The sequence below is a fragment of the Chironomus tepperi genome, unplaced genomic scaffold, assembly GCF_022539635.2.
Source record: "Chironomus tepperi strain 1889 unplaced genomic scaffold, CSIRO-AGI_Ctep_v1 contig_12, whole genome shotgun sequence".
NCBI classification, from domain to species: Eukaryota; Metazoa; Arthropoda; class Insecta; order Diptera; family Chironomidae; genus Chironomus; species Chironomus tepperi.
This window is the reverse complement of record NW_027226134.1, coordinates 198,433-221,477: the sequence shown is the minus strand read 5'-3', so window position 1 is coordinate 221,477 and position 23,045 is coordinate 198,433. Positions and strand designations below refer to the sequence as shown.

General features: G+C 31.3%; 1 protein-coding gene across 2 annotated transcripts in view; it reads left to right on the top strand.

The window, feature by feature from the left end:
• Positions 1–23,045, top strand: part of LOC139088194 (serine/threonine-protein phosphatase 4 regulatory subunit 1-like) — a 62,511-nt gene that overhangs the window by 35,877 nt on the left and 3,589 nt on the right. For both annotated transcript variants that reach the window (XM_070637289.1, XM_070637297.1), the window contains 4 exons: positions 2,232–2,344; positions 19,113–19,270; positions 19,532–19,696; positions 22,635–22,985. In XM_070637289.1, the coding sequence (XP_070493390.1) occupies positions 2,232–2,344; positions 19,113–19,270; positions 19,532–19,696; positions 22,635–22,985 (787 nt within the window). The remainder of the gene's footprint in view (positions 1–2,231; positions 2,345–19,112; positions 19,271–19,531; positions 19,697–22,634; positions 22,986–23,045) is intronic.

Genomic DNA, 23,045 nt, shown 5'->3' with positions numbered 1-23,045 from the left:
AATTATTTGATTAAGTCAAATTATTTCAATTGTCATAAGTATCGTGCGAATTGTACTGTACATATTTTACACTTTATCAATTCATTCATGACTTTTTTTTTTCTTACTGAATGGCGATCACATGTGATTTGTGACGCTTTTTCTGGCTTGATTAAAAAAATGTTATTATTGGTGGCTTTCTCTAGACAAAAAAACTCAATTATAAATGAACGGCGTAAATTCGAGGATCGCGTAAATTCATGTTTACTTTTACAATACTTGCTTGTACTTCCTTTTTGATTGATGATACATTCTTTATTCGTTCCATTTATATACATGTTCTTCTCTTATACATTCATTCGGGAGGAAGAGAATCTTTTTTTTTTGCATGAATGAAACGTGTTTTCATTACGCTGGAATTCTTTATAACTGCAATAGTATTTGTAGATAATTGAAAGATTACTTTATTCACATGTAATCGGATGGAAGTGAAAAAAGCAACAAAAAAATATAAATAAGAAGTAAAAGCGCTAAAAGAACAAAATAAATGAGAAGTTCTTTAAGCGATAAAGGCATGAAACAGTAAGGAATTTTATTTCATAAAAGAAACGATTGGAGAAATGTAAAATATATATACACACAATTTTCTCTTTCTCTTTATAGTACGGGTGGTCTTTGCTTATGTTTAACGCTTCTCATTTTATGTGTATATGAAATAAAAGACAAAAAAAAAAAATTATCAGTTATAGCGTTGATGAAGGCATACATTTCTTTGAAAGGATCTATCTCTTTCTTCATCGTTACACACATCGACTCTTTTTTTTTTTGTTGTCTACCATATATTGTTGATTCTTTTTTTCTTTTGCTCATGCTCTCCCAAAATTCCAACGATTTTTTTTTTCGTCTCTTATTGTTCTCAGTTTTAAGGTCTACAATCATATTCAGAACATTCTTACATTGTTGACTTGATTCTTTTTTTTTTTTGGAGGCAATTTTTGTTGTTGGGATTCAAAGCTGTAGAATGATGCTATTGAGGGTATTTGGTATAAATGGCGTCTGTCTTTAATTTAAATTGAGTATACGAACTTAAATTAGCGTGCTCATGTGTATACTCAAGAATTCAATTGAGCATTCTCAATTTTGTGAGTATACTCATGAGAATGAGCTATGTCTGAACGCTGAACATGTGTTCGAGTGTGATGATCAACTTCTAGGGCTCAATCAAAATTTCGGGCTTGCATCTTTGGACGACCTATAAAGTACAGTCTTAAACTGCAGGCCTAAGCATCTAAAATTCAGAAATTACAGTCCTGTAGTTCTTGGTCGATTCATATTACCTTCTATGTCTACAAACTCGCCCGTACCCGTATTTAAAAATTAGTAGACGCCACTACCCCTTAAGTGAGCCATAACCTCAATCACTACTCAAACCCCTCCAATTCCGTCAAAAAACCATACAAAAAATTCAAAAATTCAAACCAAAATCTCATTCATGATTTTAAAAGATACAGAAATGATGCTCAAAGCATCAGCATCATCATCATCATCCATCGTAAGATAATAACAATAAAAAACGATGAAAATGAAATAAGAATATGAACGACATTTTTTGCTTCTTCTTTCATCTTCTTTTAACACGTTTTTTTTTTCTTTTCCTTTCCTTCTGATGAAATTCTAAGAATTTTTCAGGCCTCTTCGTCCAAGACTACTCATACAAATGCTGCATATACGCTTGTGAAGGTACACAAAAGCGCAGAATGAAAGAGAGAAAGAAAAAAAGATCTTTTTTTTTTGGTTTATTCCTTGCAGCTCGTCCACATTTTCTGTTATTTCTCTTTCTTTTCTTTCATGTTTCTTCTTTCTACTTCATTTGTCATATTTCTTTTTCGTTTTTTTTTGAGATGATAACGAAAGAATGCAGTCTGAATGTATTTGGTGTTGGTAAAATGAAGTAATGAACGATTCACATGCTGATGATATTTTTTTTTTTTTTGTCAAACTGGCTTTTTATTTTTTTCCAATAAATTTTCCCACAGTGCTTTAATTTATTTACAGTTATATTTTTTTTTCTCTTCTCTTCATATATCTATATACATATGTATAAGCAATATCGTGCGGTTGATTGCTTCTTTGAGATTCTTTATATTTTTACAACTCATTTTAAATTTAAATTCAACATCATTTTTTACATTCCTTTCAAGTTCCAATAAAACTAATCACAAACAAAAATTCCTTTATTTTTTTAATTACAGAGAACTTTATCCACGTGTCCTGGAATGCGTCTTGCAAACAGAGTCAGCGGATGTGATACTTACACATAAAGATGAGATTTTGGAGACATTGGAAGCTGTTTCTAATGATAGAGGTATGTTGAGAAATTTTTTATGATTTTTTATTGCATCAAAACTTAACTTCCTTGAAATTGTTGAAAAATATTCATGTGTGTGTTTTTAATAATTTTTTATGACTTAAACAAATGAATTTTCGGAAATGACTGTTTTTGTTCACTTCAAGCAGTCGGAAATACTTGATAATTAAACTTTTTTAATAGTTTACAACTTTATATGGAATTTAAGAAAATCCTATAAACATTTTTATGACATCTAAATCAACTTAAAATATGAAAATACCTTTTTATTGCTGTTAGCATGATCAAAATTGATATTTTTTTAATTAAAACAAAGATTTGAATCTGAACTGTTTACACAAGATCCTGAATAACATTAAGTTTCAATGTTTATTTGCTGTTATTGCCGATTAAAATTCTTTGTAACAAATTTTTTCAGAATTAAAATTAAGTGTTTGTTACAGTGTTGCAAAGTAGGCAGTGACAGACAAAAACCATACAAATTCTTGATAATTTGTATGGTTTTTCTTACAAATTCATACAAATCATCAAGAATTTGTACGGTTTTTGTCTGAGAAACTACAAATTATAAAGACAGGCAAAAACCATACAAATGTTTGATAATTTGTATGGTTTTTTACGAAATCCATACAAATTATCAAGAAATTGAAAGGTTTTTGCCCGTCACATGTGCCTGTTTTGCAACTCTGCTTTGTTATTTATTTTGCTCATATTGCACACATTCTAACAACATATGAAACATGAAATACGGGAAGGAAATAGACTTTTTTGACGTTCGGTTGTTCCTGCTTACCCGATTTGTGTTTTGGGTGTATATATCCAACAACAACAACAACAGAGAATTTATGACGACTTTTTTTCTATTATTTATTTTTGCAGTTCAATTTATGGCTGAAAAAGAACTACCTTACTTATTTCTTTTTTGTTGTTTCTTATCAATTTAAAAAAAAAACGAAAGAAAAAGACAAAATGTAAAGAAATTTAAATTTAGCAGTCGACAGGCGTTTTATGACATGTGATTGTTTTATGTGAAAAGTTGTAGGAATATAAATTCTGTTATTTTTTTTCTTTCAATTTCTTCGGATTTGGGAAAGGGAAGTGAGAATGTATAAAAGGTTTGACATCATGTATTCCGCTTGGGCAAATTACAAAAAAAAATTAACATTAAGATCATGCATGTTCTCGTAATAATTTTTTTTATTATTATATTTCCATCTTCAACTTGCCACTTGTTCATAATTTTATAATATTGAAGAAGATTCTTATAGACGAAACCAGGAAAGCTATTCCGATTATCGTCTACACATACTCAAGTAGAACACTGTGTATGAATGTGTATGCAAAAGGTTTTTGCTATATTTTAAAAAAATAGGGACCGGAAACAATTCATTTTGTAGCGTTATGTGTATGGCTTTTCTAGTATACGTTACATATATGAACTATACTCGAATATAAAAAAAGAGTGTAATCATACGTATATTGTATACATGCAAAACTCACATCAGACATACGTATACAAACTAACGATATGCGATATATATAAAAAAAAATAAAGCAAAATTTGTATCTACGAAGAATGAATCGAGAAATAAGAAGGCAAAAAAAAAGAGAAATAAAATTGTTTCAGAATGAATAAGAATCACAGAACAAAAGGCCGAAGATAAATATTTCTTCTTCGTTAATTTCGTCTGAGATTTTTTTTTTTTTTTTATTTTTTGCTGTACTCTTACTAATTTTATTTTTTTATTTTGAAATAAACTGTAAAAATTCTCGAATTTGTACAAGGAATAAAAAGAAATCACATACAGTACGAACTGTCTGCAACAGGAAAGGAAAGAAAACAAACAATGAAACTAAATCAATTTTATATCAATTATCGGTAAATTTTTGCTCATTCAATCGTCAGAAATTCTTTAACTTACTTCCTTGGATATAAGAACTAAAAATATATGAAAAATGTCATGTCTGTGTAATGACAAAATATGAAATAGATCTGATGATAGATAAATTAAATTTAGACTGGATCAGCTCAAAAAATTATCTTTTATTGAAAAAAATATATACTTTTTTATCGCAAATTGTGTTGATAGACTCGCCAGACTTTTTATTCTATGTTATCATTAATAAAGTATCTAAATTTCGAATTTCTGTTCAGATTGTTTGGGTTTGTTCACTTATTATGTCTATAATTTGAGACAGCAATAGAGTAGCAGAGATCAAAGTCCAAACTAGTTTAGATGTGGGTACTCGTGACCGACAGAAGCGGAATTTATGAGAACAGAATCAAAATATTGACAGCCATGATTAAAGAACGGAATTTTGTCATAAAATATCACAAATTATCTAAAATGTGCTAAAAATATATTGTCATAGACTTACACTTACTTCACTGTACGTACAGATCAATTGTGATCGCTGTCCTCCCTTAGGTGTCGCCTAACTGGCCCTATTGCTGGCTATCGTTTGCCAATTTCCAATATCAAATGCAATACTGTCTCTATCAACCAGTCAACTCGAGATTCAAGTCGACTTCGAGCTCTGCTATCAATGGCTTCCTTCCATGAATCTTTTGGTCGTCCTCGTGTCGTATCCTAGCAGAAGAGCATGCTGTCATGAGCAGAATAAGCTAATATCACGCTCACTAGCATGCTCTCCTAGTATATTCAAGTAGAGCATGTTACTAAAAGCATGCTCTTTGCCTATTAGTGCTAGACGCCACTCATAATCAAGCCCCCCAACTGGAATGTGAGAAAAGGAATGTGCGATGATTTAGAGGATATAAAAAGTATTGATTTTTAGATTAGAAATTCTTGCTAAAAAAAATCTTTTTATTTTGTGGCTTGAGACGAATGAGAGGCAACAAAAATAAGTTTAAATATTTTTGTGCTCCCCAACCTGAAGGCAAGAAATAACATCATCAGCAATAAATGCTAATATTTGATTCCAGAGAAATCGAGTTTCTTTAATAAGATGAATTTAAAAGATATTTATGTTGCCTCATATAGTTAGCGCTCTTTCTGTTCTGTCTTTCTATCAGTAAGATATATGTATGTATATATATATATTTTTAAGGCACACTCAAAATTCCAATCGGTATGGTTGTTTGTAGCCTTTTCACCACATACTTTTCTGTGTTGTTTTATTTTTTTTTCGTTTCTTCTCATTTTTGCCGCCGTTTTTGTTGTAAGACACCAATGGAGAGCAGAAGAAGCGAATTTTTTAAGAAGAAAACGTGTTTTTCGTCCAAAAAAGAATTTAGCGCAAACAATAAGACCAAAAGCAGGCATAAAAGAGACACTGTTCGAATAGCACATGATATGAAATAAAAAAAAGTGGTGTGTATACAGGAGAAGGCATTTATATTGAGAACTCACACAATATAATGTCAGTAGAAGGAAGACATAAGCGTGGGATACTTTCTCATAACTTCTGCACATTTCTTTCTCTCGTTTGACATAAAATTTAATTCCTCTTCGTATGAAATTTAAATGTCTCGTCTGGCTTGCTTTACAGACACTTTACGCCGCGATGAACCTTAAGTATATATTTTTTTGCACAATCAATAATTGATGTTATCGTCCATCCATTGAGTGCTGAAGTCTTGTGGAATTTCATACCACAACAGAGATGAAATGGTACAAAAAAAAACTGTGGGAATTTTTTTTTTTTACTTCTCTAATTCCATTTTGAGATATACTGAAGTTGTGACTTTTACTTTAATATGTATTTGCTCATATGCATACCTATTATATTATATTATATTATATGAACGATGATGAAGAAGAAGACGATAGGAAAAAAAATTTCATCATATTGACAATAACTGTAAAGAAAGAGAAGTAGAAAAAAAATAGAAGAAAAAGTCGTAATATTTAAATATAAATAATAATAATATGTCTAAATGAAATAAAGATAGTTAAAACATGCGGCTCAATACTCTACCTTAACTCTATCTCATTATTCGTAAATACATCATTAATAGGACGCTGACGCGTATCCAAACTACTCAAATTGGTTAATTGATCAAAAATCTAGCTTCATGACGACGTGACTCTGATTTGGTGGAGAATTCGGCTTCATGCCAGAGCCATGTCAGTCTGGTGTCAGATTTTGGATAAACTAACGACTTAAGATATTTGAGGTAGCCAAGGCATTGCCTGAACTGCCATAAATCTTGAAGAATCCTCAGGGAATTCAGCAATCTTGGAAATTTTGACTTCCTTCTGCCAGAGTTGGCAGGATTCAAATGAAGAAGCTCCTTCCTGTCGTCTATAGAGGGCCTTTTAAAACTTTTGTAGGCCGGATTTTAAAGTCTATCTCTAGAAAAGTCCCAGAAAGCACATGATGTAGAAATGGTCGAAAATTGGGTCCCAGGCCGACTTCACTCTGGGATCCAGCTGAATTTCATTGAATCTGGTCTGGAGCTAAAGTCATGTTGATCTGAGGCCAGATTTTTGCGGATTCCTAGCAAGTAAATGAATAGAGTCACTAACAGTGCTTATCACTCGATCATCCATTACTTGCAATATTCCTATATGACTCAAAATATTCATCATCGTGGTCATCAAACTACAGTTGTTGCATTTCTTCTTACATACTATATATAAATTTTTTTACTATACTCGTGTACGCTAAGAAACGTATTGAAAGATTGTTGTGTTTATTTTTTTTTTTTGTATATTTTCTGGAATCTAGAGAAACAGGTTGAAAGAAATAAGAAAAAGAAATGAAAGAAGCCGAGTGAAAGAATGTTGAATACAGCCGTAACGATAAGATTAACATTCCAACGGGATGGTTTAATGTCTTTATGGTAATTTCATCTTGATTGTGAAACACGCATATTGATTAGTTAGTTAGTCCACTCATAAGTTGATTAGTTAAATTATGAATCTTGTTACCTCGACGATCATGATGATGATGAGAAACTAAATTATATCATCATTTCCTTAAACACGTTTACGTATATTCCTTTTGATTTGTTACTTTTATTTTTTCTGCAGACGATTTTCATTTTCTTCTCGTGTCTAATATTTAAAATAACGAAAAATGCTAATAATAAATGTTCATTAAACTTTAATTATGTTACACGCGTTTGGGTATTGATGATGTTGATATCATTTATACTATATTAACTGTTCCTTATTGTGTGTTAAGTCCAATAGTTCAGTTATATTTATTGTTATTCATTTCTTTACTTTCCGTTCATTTCGACTCAAAAATGAAATGTAAAAAAAAGTCGAGTCAGACATTCATGCAAATTGATGAAAAAGCCGCACAGATTCACGTCACAAATTTATAGAAAAGTGTTTCAAAATTGTCTAGCCGCGTCTCGGAAAAACAGCAAGGAAAAAGAGAAAATAAAAAAAAAATTCTTTTAATAATCACGTAGTGGCTTCGAAGAGACGGTCTATTTTCAGAAGTCGTTTCGCACTCTGCAGTTTAATAATAGTATTGCAAAAAATATATATAATTTTTTCTTTCTTTTTTGTCCCTGGCAAACGCAATTCTCATCAGTTTTTTTTTATTTATTTTATTTCATCAACATGAGAAGTAACTTCGCGACACAAGGAGAAATGGAAAGAAAAGAAAAAAACTGTCTCTAAGATATCTATTTTAAATCATTCATGTGAAAGAGTGTTTCACTTTCGTCAGTCCGCTGCTTTTGCGAGACGATATAAGAAGAAAAAGTCGTAAACTGTAAATTATTTTCGATTTTTTTGTACTTTTTCATCCCGCTTTTCTTTTTATTTCCATTTTAATTCAAATTCTCAATGATTTAAGACCTTCTTAATTAAATTATATTCTTTCAATGGCTTTTTTGCAGTATATAAAACGGAACATTTTTCATAAAGACTGAAGATTGTCTTATGTAATGTTGTTTGCTTCTTGGTCAGTTTTTCAATGTGATATCTTGATGTATGCAGTTATTGGCAGACATTTGAGGTTGCTGAGTGGAAGGAAATACGTTAAAGTAGAGTTCGAAGTCGAATTGGATGGAAAAGTCGAGTTTAGTCGACTAGACTCCTTATAAAATTGGCTATTGACTAGTTTCCTTGATTTCCGTGCTTCTAACCCATGCTTGCTTGTTACAGCAACACCATTACGGTACCTACAGCCTTCTATCTCTCAATTAAGGCTTCTAACGGCTTTCTATGTCCACTATAGAACTCTACGCATAATTAAGAGCCAAAAAAGAGTTCAAAACAGCAAATTTATGTACATGAGATGATGCAATAAGGCTGTCAGAACACATTCTGGAAAAGAAATATATTGTACACATCCACATGTGCTAAAATGAATGAAGGAAGCAAAAAGTCATAGCAAACAATTTGCGTGCTATAATTTTTTTTTTATATTCCTAAAGCAATATTCATTCCATTTACATTGCATATTGTTTCGTTCGCTACCGCTTGCTCTTTTTTTTCATTCATAAAAATAGCTGAGAATATAGTGAATACATAAATGAAATGAAAAAAAAAAGTTCATCTTCACGTGTGTGTATTGAAATATATGTATGGGATATTGTGTCGTATTGCATTATTCCCTGGCGCTTTGAGAGGAAAAAATAACATTTTTTTTGCGTGCATTTGTGTGCTGTATAAAATTAGCAAATTTCAGTCTCGTATAGCTTCTAATTCATTTCTTTACTTTGTTACTAAATTCTAAATTCATTGGCTGAGTTCTGAATGAAACATTGTATATAGACAACGAATTCTAAACCTTTTTGTGGATAATTATCTCAATAAGGCACAATTTGAGTCGAAATCAGCTTTTAATGCAACTTTGCATCTTACCGTTAATATTGCGTACCCTAATACGCAAAGAGCATGCCTCCATGGTACATAAAATCCCTAAAAGCGGTCTCATTGCCTGTTGAGGAAAGTTATGCCCTAGCAATCACATTGAGCTGTTTGAGGCTACATTTTGGAAGCATTTAGACTAAGATTCGTTCAAATTTGCAAGTCTGCAACCTTGGACGAACCATAAAGTACCACATAACCCTGCAGACCTATGCATCTGAAATGCAAGAAATTCAAGCCTAAGATTCTTAGCCAAACCCTAATTTCAACAGCATTTTGTCCAAAATTTCTCCACAAACTGCTAATTGTAAGTTGCAAACATCTAACGTCACACAGATTAGCAGGCATTGCTGCATTTACACAATATGTGTAATAACATTATCATTTGAACAGACTGCAAAAATGCATCGTCATGATGTAACAATTGTTGCATCTCTCTATTTGTTGCAAAAAATATCACCATATTGAGATAAAAAAAAAATCTTTTTTTTGTTACATTACAATGACTGCATCGAGATGAACATTTTTCGGTGTGACAAATTGAAAAATGAATGAAGGAAATGGGTATGTGTCGTTAGAGTGAGGAAAAAAATATGAAACGAAGTGTTAATTTTCGTTGATGATAAAAATTTGTCAATTGTCTGCTTTCTAGTCAGCCATCAGGCATGCAACCACGTCGTTTATAAGCATTGAGGATGAAAAAAATTTTATTAATGACTGCATTCATCATCATTCAGATGAGATGAGCAGCAAACGCGAGTAAATTTCCTGATATGCCTTTTCAATCAGTGTCAAAAAAAAAATTTCTTTCGCTTCCATATTCAATGCTGACACACAATAGATGATGTTTGTATAATAATGACAAATATCTTGAATAGATTCGCGAAAATTCTTCTTCCATGTCTAAAGTACTGTTATACTTCAAATTAATAAAGTGAAATTTTTTCTTTTGCTTTCGTCTTCGTCTGTGCAGCATATAGTCACAAAAAAGAATGTGACGTACAGTCATAATTGAGTGTGGAGAAAATGTATTGATGACTATAATAGTCAGTAACGATGATGATTCATTTGAATTGTATTTAAGGAATTCGCAATGAGTGACGAATTTATAATGAATTTTAGTTAAGCCATGTGCTTATTTCATTAGGATTTATTTTTTTTAACGGGAAGAGATGCTTCGACATTTTTATTTTTCCCAGAATACGAATTTTAAATTTAAATAATTTTTATTAATATTGCATAATCATTGTGGCATGGCGAATTCACTATTTTGTGCTGAATATCATTGAGAAAAAGAAAATTTTGTTATTTAGGGAATGAGGCGTTGAGAATAAAGAAATCAGGAAATAAATTTATTCACAAACTAGCAAAAAAAATTTCTGTGTAGATGACGCACATTTTTGATGATGATGAAAAATTTGTGACTCATTATTCATTCACTCATTTAAATATATAGCGAAAAAATTTTGCTCCAATTGTTGTAATAAATTGAAGATTTATGTCATTCACTAATGAACGATTTCCGACTATACAATTAAGGGGGTAGGTCTTCTAGATTTTTGAGGTTAAGACGCACATCTCAGGGGTGTATCTAGTGGAAAAGGTTAAGACGCACATCTCAGGGGTGTATCTAGTGGAAAAGACACTGAGTATCCTCTCTTAAATGCGTGTGTTCATGAGTATACTCAATTAATACAATAGAGCATTCCAGGACATAGCCAAAAATTTGATCTCAAACCACCAGCTAGCCTCCTTCCTCCCTTTTCCTCCCTGAACACGTCTATAAAGCATATCCATAAGCATCCTCCTTGTCGGTTCGGGTATCCACTGACAATATTGCATTTACATGCTCCAGGCTTAAACCCCTTCAAATGTCAATTATGAGCAAGCATATTTCAATCATTTGATGAAATCAGCATCAAATAATGTACAGTGGATTGATTTTTAATAAAGAATTTGATCACATATGCTGGTTATTAAACAATGAATATCTGAGAATAAGTATAAATGAAGATTAGTGAAGTTAATCCATCACTCTGACTATCAATACAATATTAAGATCTGTAGACTTATTTACTTATCTCACAATAACTCAATATCGATTTTATTTCATGGATAATAAAAGTAGGGAGGAACCAGATTGATAACAAATGAAAAGTTTTTTCTGCTTCTTCTTCCACTTAAGCTTCATTCATTTCGAGTATTGATTATCCCTTATGGTTTATAAAGTCTTAATAATTATTAATGAAAAAACTTTTTTTTTTACTCCATTTTCTTCCCGTCACGATTTTCCCGATACGTTCTTCCATCTCCGTTACGAATTATATTCAAAGTCTTAGTGCTCTCAGGCTATATTCTGACTAAATCCCCATCTTCACTCCACGATACTTTATTCATTTGCTAATATTAAAACAGATTTATTGAGTGGACAAAGTTGAAGGATGTAAAAAAAAACGACAATAATATTGATGATGATGATACATATATAATTTATTATTCTACGCACATCAAATTGTGTCCACAAAAAGATTTTTTTCCTCATTTTCAGAGATTTCTTTCAATTTAATTTCTTGTACTATGTGCTATTATCACCATTTTTATTTTCCCCCTAACAATATTTACGCCGCAAAAAAATAAAGGCAATGTTCTGGACAATATTCGGATTTTTCGCACTTGCGATGCTGTATAGGGATGACAATAATTCGTGAAATAAAAACAAAAAAAAAAAAGAAATAGGGGACGGTAGAGGAATTTTATAATCTCTTTGGCGCCTTTTTATTGCCATTTTTTTCCTTCATGATGAACGATCGTCTGTCATTGTAATGTATTGTATAATATTGTTATGTTCTACGTTACATTATTTTGTGTGTGCCTTCTTGTGTTTTTACGACAACACATCGTTATCTCCTTCCAATTTTTTTAACATTTTTATTGTGTTTAAAGACAGCAAAAATAAGGAAAAAGATGAAGAAAATTGATTTCAATTGAGATGAGATTTTAACAGTCGAAAGCAGAGTTGCAAAGGAGGCACCTGGCACAGGCAAAAACAGTACAATTTCTTGTTAATTTGAGTGGTTTTTCTTACAAAACCATACAAATTATTAAGAAATTGTTAAAAATCCATACAAATTATCAAGAAATTGTTACAAAACCATACAAATTATCAAGAAATTGTTACAAAACCATACAAATTATTAAGAAATTGTTACAAAACCATACAAATTATCAAGAAATTGTAAGGTTTTTGTCTGCGACAAGTGTTTATTTTGCAACTCTGTTCGAAACTGATGAATTGCTGTCTATAAAATCATTTTATTGACAATATGTTTTTGAGAGATTATTGGAATGGCTATATTAGTAGATTTTCATGTTCTCAACAACACTATTTAAGTAAGAATAAAGGCACAATTTTGTTTTTATTAAATTTTTACATTTTGTTTTGTCACTTGGATGTAATATGGATGATGAAGAAGACATGTCGTCGATTCGGATGCTAGTGATATATCTGTTGTTTGACTAAATCTTACAAAACTTTTCTTCTTTTTCTTATGTTTAACATCATTCTGATGTTGAAATATGTTCGCTTACATCCTTCATACATAATAATTTAGTAACAGCATTATGATGCTTGTAAGTAGAATGAAAATGTTTAACATGAGTTAGGCCTTGCTGGAAAAAATTTTCTCACTAGTTTTTCCTCAGTTCCTCTAGATATTCCATCAATACACGTACATGACGGTTTGCCATTCTTCATTTATTGATTTTTTTTTTCTGCTTCCAATTTTTTCTCGTACTCTTTAACATTGAAGAATGTACTCTTCGGTGCTTCTGCCATTGCCATTATAAAATTCCTTCAAGACATAAGCGATAAGATACCAACCACCATACACATAAAGGAAGAGGAGAAAACAAATCTAACGAGAAAGTAAAGAGTTTTTTTACAGCATCATTGGTCGGTGGTATGAAGTAGAAAGTTTTATTTTTTATAAAAACGAGAAGAAGGAGGAGATGGAAAAAAATTTGTATAAAGTGACATTAGAGTCGTACCAGTAAATTATATATGTATATAACATTCCATTGCTAAATGGAATTTTTATGAGAAAAAATACTCAAAGTGAAGCTAATCTTCCTTCACATCCCCCAAAAACCAACCCCCATTCCGTATGTGGTGCATTAATATCTATAATTTTAAAATAGCAATGCCACATGAAAAAAAATTGTTTAACAAGAAAAAAGAGAGCACTAGCTTATAGGATTGAATGTCATGTAGCTATCGTCATAATTTGCCATTCATTTATATCAATAAAAGACAATAGGCAACAAAAATGTTTCGACATAATTTGAATGAAACGAGAGTAACACATGTAGGTGAAAGCAAAAATATGGCTCAATTATGAAGCTTTATGCGGAATAAAAACAGGAAGAACGACGCAACTCAAAAAAAAAGAGGAGAAAATAAAGGCACAAGCAGCATAGCGTAATACTACACTACGTGGTAGAATGAGAATATTTGCTTGCTTAAAGCTATACTGAATCTTATTTTAGCATTGGAGCTTTTTTATTGTTTTTCATTTATTTTCATTTACCCCCATCTATATCTATCAATAAATGTGCCACACAACCAAGCCACCCACAATCTACACACCTTAATAGATTTCCGAAAAAAAAAAAAATATGTAAATGGCTTAAAAAAAGAAGGCATTTATGTGTGCGTGTGGAATTGTGCTAAATGGCTTGTACAATGTAAAATAAACTCGACGTCGTCTCCTCTTGAAATATGCCGAGACTATGAGGTACATGTGTATACATACAACATAATATAACGTAATATCAATGCCAATGATTCCGTTGAACCAAAAAAAAAAAATTTCCGTTGCTCTCGGATATACATAAAAAATAATAATAATAATAATAAGAAAATATGTATATTCGCACGTACTGTGTATAGGGTGGATAAATGAGATAATGTGTTGGTGTGCAAAAAAAAAAAGAAGAAGAAAAATTCTCTTCCTTAATAAATTCCTTAAATGTGTGTGTGGGTGTCTGCAGGGAATTTTATTCATTTCTTTTCCTTCTTTTTTTTTTGTAAACAAGCCGAAGAAAAAGGAAGTAAAAATTTTTGTGGGAGAAGGAAAAATGCTAACTTAATATACCCTCATCCACAACTACATACTTAAAATGATGAAAAACTTCACAAACACCACAATGGGGATTGATTTTTTTTGCTACCACAACATTTCCGTATTTTTGTCATCCGCATGTTTTTCGTGCCTTAATTTTGTTTGAATAAAAAAAAAAGTTCTTTGCTGCTTTTACTTTCTGTCAAATCCTGTCGTCTTTGCCATTCAGGACTTCAGGCACAAAGACATCGCACACAGACGTTGAATTTCTTAAATATATCCCACAAAATGCTCAAGCCATGCCGGAATTTTCAAATCCTATTTTTACATCAAGGAAAATGTTGGAAAAACTTAATATTGTTATTATTTATGCTTTGTGTGTATATGCATGCTTCGGGAAAAAGAGTCAATGTATATGAGACATAGACGGAAAGTGAGTGAGAAAGAAAATGATATCAAATTATCTGATTCTTTTTTTTATTATTGTATGCGTGTCAGTATTTATATTTTATTATTGTTATTGCTATTACATAAAACTGTGTTTGTATAACATTACATAAACGTCGAAGATTGCATCCAAAAAGGATTAGATGGAAAAGAAATTAAATCCCGGAAAATAAGGACTTTTATTTTATGCAGATACGTGCATAATCATACTCAAATGTACTCAGCAAACGAGAATTTGTCAGTTATATCCTGTCTATGACTAAATTAAGTGCCTTGAAATTATTAAAAATTATTTATTGATGTAAATTTGTCTTCATTATCTGTGACAAAAAATGCCTCTAGGATAAAAAAAGGGAGCAATTTTAGTCCCCTCAAAAAGGTTTAATGAGTGGCATGAAATAGAAAAAAAAAAGCATAAATTTACTTTAAGGTTCATGTGATATTCATAACCACAAAAATGTCCATTTATATTCATTATAATTTCCCTCAAATTTTTTTTTTGTTTGGTATCAACAAATAAGTGAGGCACAGCATCATTGTATGTACGACAATGTTTGAGTCTTCGTCAGTCATTACTCAGGTTAACTGAATGCAGTGGTCTGACGCGCCCTCGGTCGTTAAACAATCATTAGACGCGAAACGCCCCTTAGCAGGCTTAGATGCTTTGCTTTTAACAGCATAGTAAGCTGAAAGCATGCTCGCAAGTAGAGCAAGCTCTTGAAAGAATGCTCATTGCGTTGTAGGGATCCTAGCGCAGATCAGCATCTCAATGACCTGAACAGCCAAAGGGTTTTGGACAAGAATATTGGTAATTGATGAATTTCCATCAGTTTCACATTTTTGGGGTCAATTTCAAGTTTGGTCTATTAAAAATTGAATGCCTAGACTCAATTTTCTTAAGAATACAGAACATAATAAGCAATCGACCCTGCTGTCCTTATTACATTGTTGTCGTCTTATGTAGATGGATGTGAATCAGAGTGGCAAAACTGGCATCTGTGACAGGCAAAAACCCTACAAATTCTTGATAATTTGTATGGTTTTGTAACAAAAACGTTACAAATTTATCAAGAATTTGAACTGTTTTTGCCTGTTACAGGTACCTGTTTTGCAACTCTGATGTGCACATAGAATGACAGCATCTTTCTTTCCTTTCTCGGATATAAGAAGGCTTGAAATATTGCCAGAGAATCACCTGAATATCTCTCTCTTATTGCTCATATAAACTACTGGTACATCTCCTTAAATCCTCTTCTTTATTTTATATATTTTTGTCGTCCTTACAATATAACATGTAGTCTTATAGCGCAAGAATGATAGACAGAGAGACAGATAGGACAATGACAATGCTTAAAAATAATTCAGCTGGAAAATTATTTTCAGCAAGGGAAATTATTAAAAAATACTTCAAAAAATTCAAATGAATCCGAAGGACACATTGTTTTGACCATAAAGAAGGAAACCAGAAGTTGTAAAGTAATGTCTTTCTTTGTATTATTTACGACTTTGTCCTGATAACACAGCGAGCCAGTTGAAAATATTGTTATTGCGTTCTTCTTATTCATCCTCTAGGAGCACATACAACAACAACATATATACAATAAATATCGTCGGGATCGTTTTTCGGATTCTCTTTTTTTTCCCTTCATATCCAAAATAAAATAAAAAAAAGTTGTTGGTGGCGCACAACGAAAAGAAACTCACATGCGCAAAATGAAGGGAAAGTTTTTTTTTTTATGTGCTGTGCTGCTCGCTTCTTTATGAATCTAAAAACCGAAGCGAGGGCGAGAGAGGGAAAATTTTTGCCATACAAATTCTGAGTCAGTGCGGTGAACATAAAAAATCATCTCATGAGCCTACACTACTATTATTCAGTGTTTTCATCAGCTCTTGAAGAAGCTTTTTTTCCCTTTTTTTTTCACGCCGAGGATGTTTTGTGCAAAAATTCTTAAATGATTTTTTTTTCTAAAATGGAGAAAATAAGAAGGAATTCCTATCAGGTTCAGTGAATTGAACAATCGACAAATTTATATTTTTTTTTTCTCATTGTGCTCTTTGTAAACGTGACAAGTGGACTTTGATAATGGATGGCAATAAAAAAAAAAGTTTTGTGGATGGACAGAGTTCTTTTCAACATGACAAGACGGAAATCAATTAAAAATCATTTGTGATGTTTGATAAATACAACAGAGTATGTGCTGCACAATAAAAATATCTGAAAATAAAAATGTGAAAAGCACGTCGAGCATATTTTTGTATGGAAAAGGAACAAAAAAAAAACAATGTGACATAACCTCAAAAAATATCCGAAGATGATGGAAAAAACGGAAAGAAAATTCTATACGTATTGTGTATGTATATAGCAAGAGCACATATATTTTTAGGGTGTAGTGCAATGGTAAAAGGCGTTGTGAATAAAATGCGCATCATCAAGTGTTCTAAAAAAGTTTCTCTTTGAACCTCATGCACGGGAAAAGACTTTTGTTATTATACAGTCACAATAATGTACTTTTATGAGACCCAACCGGTCTATAATCATATTTTTGATGAACATATCCCGAGCGACACAATTCATAATTTCCTTTGTGACAAGTTGTTGTTGACACTGTTGCGCGACAGTGTCCTTGTGACAACAACGTGTCGCTCGGGTTTCCTTTTGACAAATTTTCGTTTAGAAAAGCTTTTCTAAAATCAGATTAAATTTAATTAGTAAATAAAATTTGTTGTCTTGTTGCTTCATACAGCACTGGCTTCTATGGCCATCACAAAAGATGTTCTTGTTACCATAATAAATTTGACAAATGAAAATATCTTTGTTAAATGACTTGAGATGCAAAATAATAAGAAAAGAAATAAAAAAAAAGGCATGAAGCATAGAACATTGTCAAATGATAAATGAGTAATGTAAAAGGAGGAAGAAACAGAATTGCAGAAACGTAAATGGACTGTGTAATGAAAATGTGATTGAAAATCGAATCATTAGATGCTCTTCAATGTTGCAAACATAATTGAATTTTTTCCACTTTATTTTTTGCCATGTTTCTTCTTACATCGTGTTCTAGCTGTCATATGGATTGTTGTTGTTGTTGTGTAGTCAACAGCAAAAATTATTGACAAGTTGTAGAAGGAAAATGCAATTGATGCAATTTGATATTAAGTTTATTCTTATGTAATACACAACTTCTTTTCCTTCGCCATGTATTACGATGTAATCACATTTCATGCATACACTTCGTTCTCAATGGTCTATAAAATAATACACAATAGATATGACTCAGTTTGAATAGGAAAAACTTTTATGATTGAATTTTTTTTTTAAAATCCCATTAAAGTTTTTCTTTTCAATCATTTTTCCTTCCTCATTCTCGACCAGCTTCTTTTCTATCCTATCCTTTCATCTATTTGTGTTTTCCTTCTTTTTTTGTGTGAAAACTCTTTACTGATGCCCTCATATTATACTCTCTATGTACAGCTATCTCACATGTCTTCATCGTTTGACATTTGAGACGAATATGATGTGGATGTTTGATAGTAATAATGTAATATTATAATATGTTCTTCCTATAAATGATAACAGCATGAGATAGAGATCGTTATGGCAAGGGGTAGCAATTAAATGTTTAAACGGTTATTTTGGATTTGAGTTTTTTTGGAGAGTTACTATGATTTTTGTAGAATTTTTGAATGTAAACATTGGAAGAAATTTGAGTTGATTGGGATTATTTCGCAATAAATAATTGTAATAGTCCCTAGGTAGGTCTCTTAAAATTGAATTGTTATTCATGAAATACAGAAATAAAATATAACGTGTAAAAATCAGACTAAAATTGCATTATTTAAGGAAAAATTGCAATATTTTCAAATAAATGCCAACTTTATTTGTGTTGGTTTCAAAAAATTAAAATTTCAAAAAACAACCGTTAAATAACGACCTTTTGCTGTTGTCACTTCCTGAAACATGCAAAGAGTGATCAAATTTCAAAGAACCCAACCTTTATACTCTTTAATCAAAGGATTTATCCCTAAACATTATTCACCCAATTTTCCAAAATTAATGAATCAAATCACTCACGGGGAAAAATGTGATGAAAAAAAAAAAGATGTTAAAGTATGTTAAGAGCCTTCTGTTATTTCAATGAATGACAAATGTTCTCTCGAAGTCATTTTCATTCAAAGTTGATTGAATGAAAAAACAAAATTCTGACGTGAAAACAAAAGCCGTCCACACAAGTGTAATTTTTCAACAATTTTTTTATTCTCACTAATAGTCCTGTTTTGTTTGATGCATAGCGCCACAAAGAGCCCACTCATTCAGTGGACATTCCATAATCTCACACCAAAAAAAAAAATCTGTATTGTAATTTTCAATTCTTTTTTCTCTTTTTTTATTTTTTACAGAAATGGAAGTACGAGCGAGTCTTGTGGGGAGCGGTAACATGATCCAAATCTGTACATGTCTAACGCAGCTCGATCAAAATTTTGTACAAACTTTTGGTGTTCTACTGTTGGATCATATTCTATCAATTTTATTGAAATTTTTATCAGATGAGGCAACGGTAAATACTATATATAATATTAATTTATGACACCTTGTGTTCACACCTTTACAGTCAGTCGCTATATATCATATTATGTACAATAAGCAGCTCTTGTGAATTGGATTTGAGTACTTCTTCATCTATTCACAAAGCTTCATTCATAATCATTAAAATCTCGTATTTTATACATTCATAAATTTTATTGTATAGACTGAATTTTTAACTGGATACAGATTAATCTACATCTAACTTCTTACTTTCATTATATTTCACAAATAGGTACGAAAAAGTGCAAATTCCACACTACTCTATTTAATTGAGAATGGCTTTCTGGATAAAAAAGTTATTAACCGAAATGTCTGTCCAGTTGTTCTTAATCTTCTTAAAATCGATAAAATTGATGGTGTGAATAATGATCACGATATACAATTAAATGCAATTGCGGTAAGTTTTTAAAATCACTATTATTAATACTTCTTTTTTTATATCTATAAAAGGCATGCAATTCGTGTGTCTTTGTTTTTTGCAACATTGTATTTTTTTGAGGGAAGAGAAGTAAAAGAAAATTTGTCGGTTTAGATTCATTACAATAGATGCCGTTAGCACTGGACTTGATTGATTAAATGAAAATGTTCATTCACTTTAGTTAGACTTGAAGTTTTACTGACTTTTGTGGATGTAATGTTTTGAATGGTGATTCAACGGACGGTAATCATGTCAGTGCTAACATTGGATTTAACAAATTGTGTCTATAAGCAATAACGTCAAAATTAATAATCTATTCAAAAATCCGTTAAAAATTCAAATTTTTATTAAAGCCAACTTCATGATGTACAGAAATTTTTGAAAAATTTCAAAAATTCTAACGGTTTTATCACAACACACATCTAGAATTGATTTTACCCACATAAACTCGCAACTCCTTGATTTGTCTTTCATCTCCACTGAATAATTTATTTTTATCGCTTTTAATTATGTTGACGTACGAATAAAAGGGATTGCAACATCGATATAGCGTATAAAAGTGTGAAAATGGAAAACTTTATTTTAAAACATTATAAATTATCAAAAAAGTATGAAAAAGAATTGAAAAGTACGACAAAAGAAGTTGGAAAATTTGAGACTTGAACCCTTGATTTCACATGACATAGAATGCCCGTGTCCTTTTTTTAAAAATACATATAAATTTGAAATTGTGATAACAAAAACAGTGAATATGGTGATGTGACAATTGTGATTGATGGAACTGACATAAAGGACAGAAGCAAAAAATTTTGTTATTCATGTCTCACAGGCGCAAACATGTCTGCAATTCTCATAGTGGCTTACTGCATAAAATTCACAAAAGGCGGAGAGAGATAGTAGTGTACTTTGCCGTCAGAACTGGCTGTTAGATAGTGATTTTTTTTTTAATTCTTTTAAATCAAACAAAAACAAGAGCCAAAAAAATCTGTTGTTATTCTATCACAGCCAGCTTTGATGAGCAAGGTCTGCTAACTAAGTAAATCATGTGACAAAATAGTGTACAGTCAACGATCATCAAGAGCAGCCAATACCGACGATGTCTTTTCCTGCCTGAACTCACAATTTGGTTGTGATATGTCAAAAACTTTCTCCGAATTATTGGGAAAGATACAAAAAAATGTTAAAAAACACACATTCATAGCTTACTATGGAAAAAATGCTCATCGACATTCATCCTCAATAATGTGAAGATAAAAAATGATAAAGAAATGAATTTTTTAATGTTTTAAGGTGGAAAAAAATCTGAAACAAAATTTTTGGACATAAAAAAACATGAATTCATTAAATTAAATATTTTCATATCATTTTTAAATATATTTTCACATTTTGACAATGTTGTTTTTTGAATAATATTATACTCATATCACAGCCATTTTGATGAGCTTAGTTGGGAAAATTATGTGAACCTTTGGGCTGCTGCTGCTGCTGCTGTTGGAAATTGGAACAACGAAATGATGATGATGGAAAATTGCCATAAAAAAAGTGACTCATAATGTTATATCAGGTGATGGTTTATGTGTGGACATTCCTATTACTGTTTCGTCAATATTGGTTGTGACGTGCTGAATTTTAACCTCCATATCACAGCCATTTTGACGAGTTCAGTGAAAGGCAAAATGCAACAATTTTTCGGCATGTGCGTCAACTTTATTTATTTATTTTCACCCGTCCTCGTCCCGTGGTCTTTAGCCTCTCAAAGTGGTTGTGGAATGTCACATAAAAATTTTATTCCTCATATCACAGCCAGCTTTGAAGAGCTAAATGTTGCGGAAGTATCGACGAATTTTTAATGGTCAAAAAGTGCTTTTTTTTATATTAATAAACTTCTGAAGCTTTAATGGCATTTTTGTCTTTCCAATAATAAAAAAAAATATATATAATAAGTGATTTAATAACAATGACTGACATTTATTAATTCAAGGAACGAGATATGAAGGAAAAAAGAGATTCATAATGTCTTCATTAAAATCGCTTCATATAATGTAGCGTGTCATTAAATAATATTTTTTTTTTTACTATCCGCGGAGATAAAAAAAATCTAATTATCACTTCCTTTTCTCCATTTTTATCGCTTTTCGATCCCTTTTTATGCGAGTCAGTGGTTTCAATCAATTTTTTTACTGCCATTGAGATTGAAAGATATTGCCATATTTTTAGTGGAAAGTGATTTAAGATGAATTGAAGAATGAACGACAAACCAGTAGTTCATAATTGAAGAATAACGGGTTTCAAAAATTCAAACTATGGCGGTTTTCAAAAATACAAATTTTAACAGCTTCCTAAAATTCAAATTGTAACGGTTTTCAAAAAATCAAATTTTAACGGTTACTAAAAAATCAAATTTTAACGGTTTTTGAAAATTCAAATTGTAACGGTTTTCGAAAATTACAAAAATTGGATATATGCAAACTTAAAGGTGCTTAAAGTTCTATCCAAATAATACAACTTAAAATGTAATAAACACGTTGCTCGATTAGACACCATCCTCTGTTGTAGCTGTGCCAATTCTCTTCTCTCAAAACATTAAGTATACTCAATTTCTCTTGTCTCATTTCAGCTGAGCATGAAGCATAAAATCTTCAAAGTGTATATTTTATTTCAATTTCTAAGAATAATCGTTCAATGTTCAGACTCTCAAAGTGGTTGTGAAATGTCACCAAAAAAAATCATATCACAGCCAGCTTTGATGAGCTGAACGCTGATTCCAGTGTCATCAAAAATTGAATTATTTTTGCAATTGCTCAAAAAAATAAGAAATAATAAAAGATGAATAAAAAAAATTGTGTAAAATTTCATTTCATTAATTTTTCTTCCTTTCTTTCTCCTTTTTCTCTTCCTTTATTCCAAATTATCACAGATAATGGCCAAAGTGGCGCCAATAATTGGCATGGAAATGACGCACGAGACATTCTTTGACAAATTTATTGAAATGACACAAAGTGAGGTGTCAAATGTACGAAAACAATGCGCGACGGTATTTCCTGTGATGTGTGAAGTATTAGGTGGTGAGGTGCTGGAGACGAGCATGTTGCCATTATTTGTAAAACTATGTGAGGATTCATTATGGAATATTCGGAACGTTTGTGCTCAAATTATACCGATGATATCAATCTTATGTAGCCTAAATTTACGTAGAAAATACTTAGTACCAATTATGAAAAAGTTTATGTTTGATGACTCACGTTGGGTGATAATTTCGGCGCTTAATGTAAGTTTTTGGTCAATTTCGAGGGAATCATTCAATATTACATGAACTTGTATGCAATAC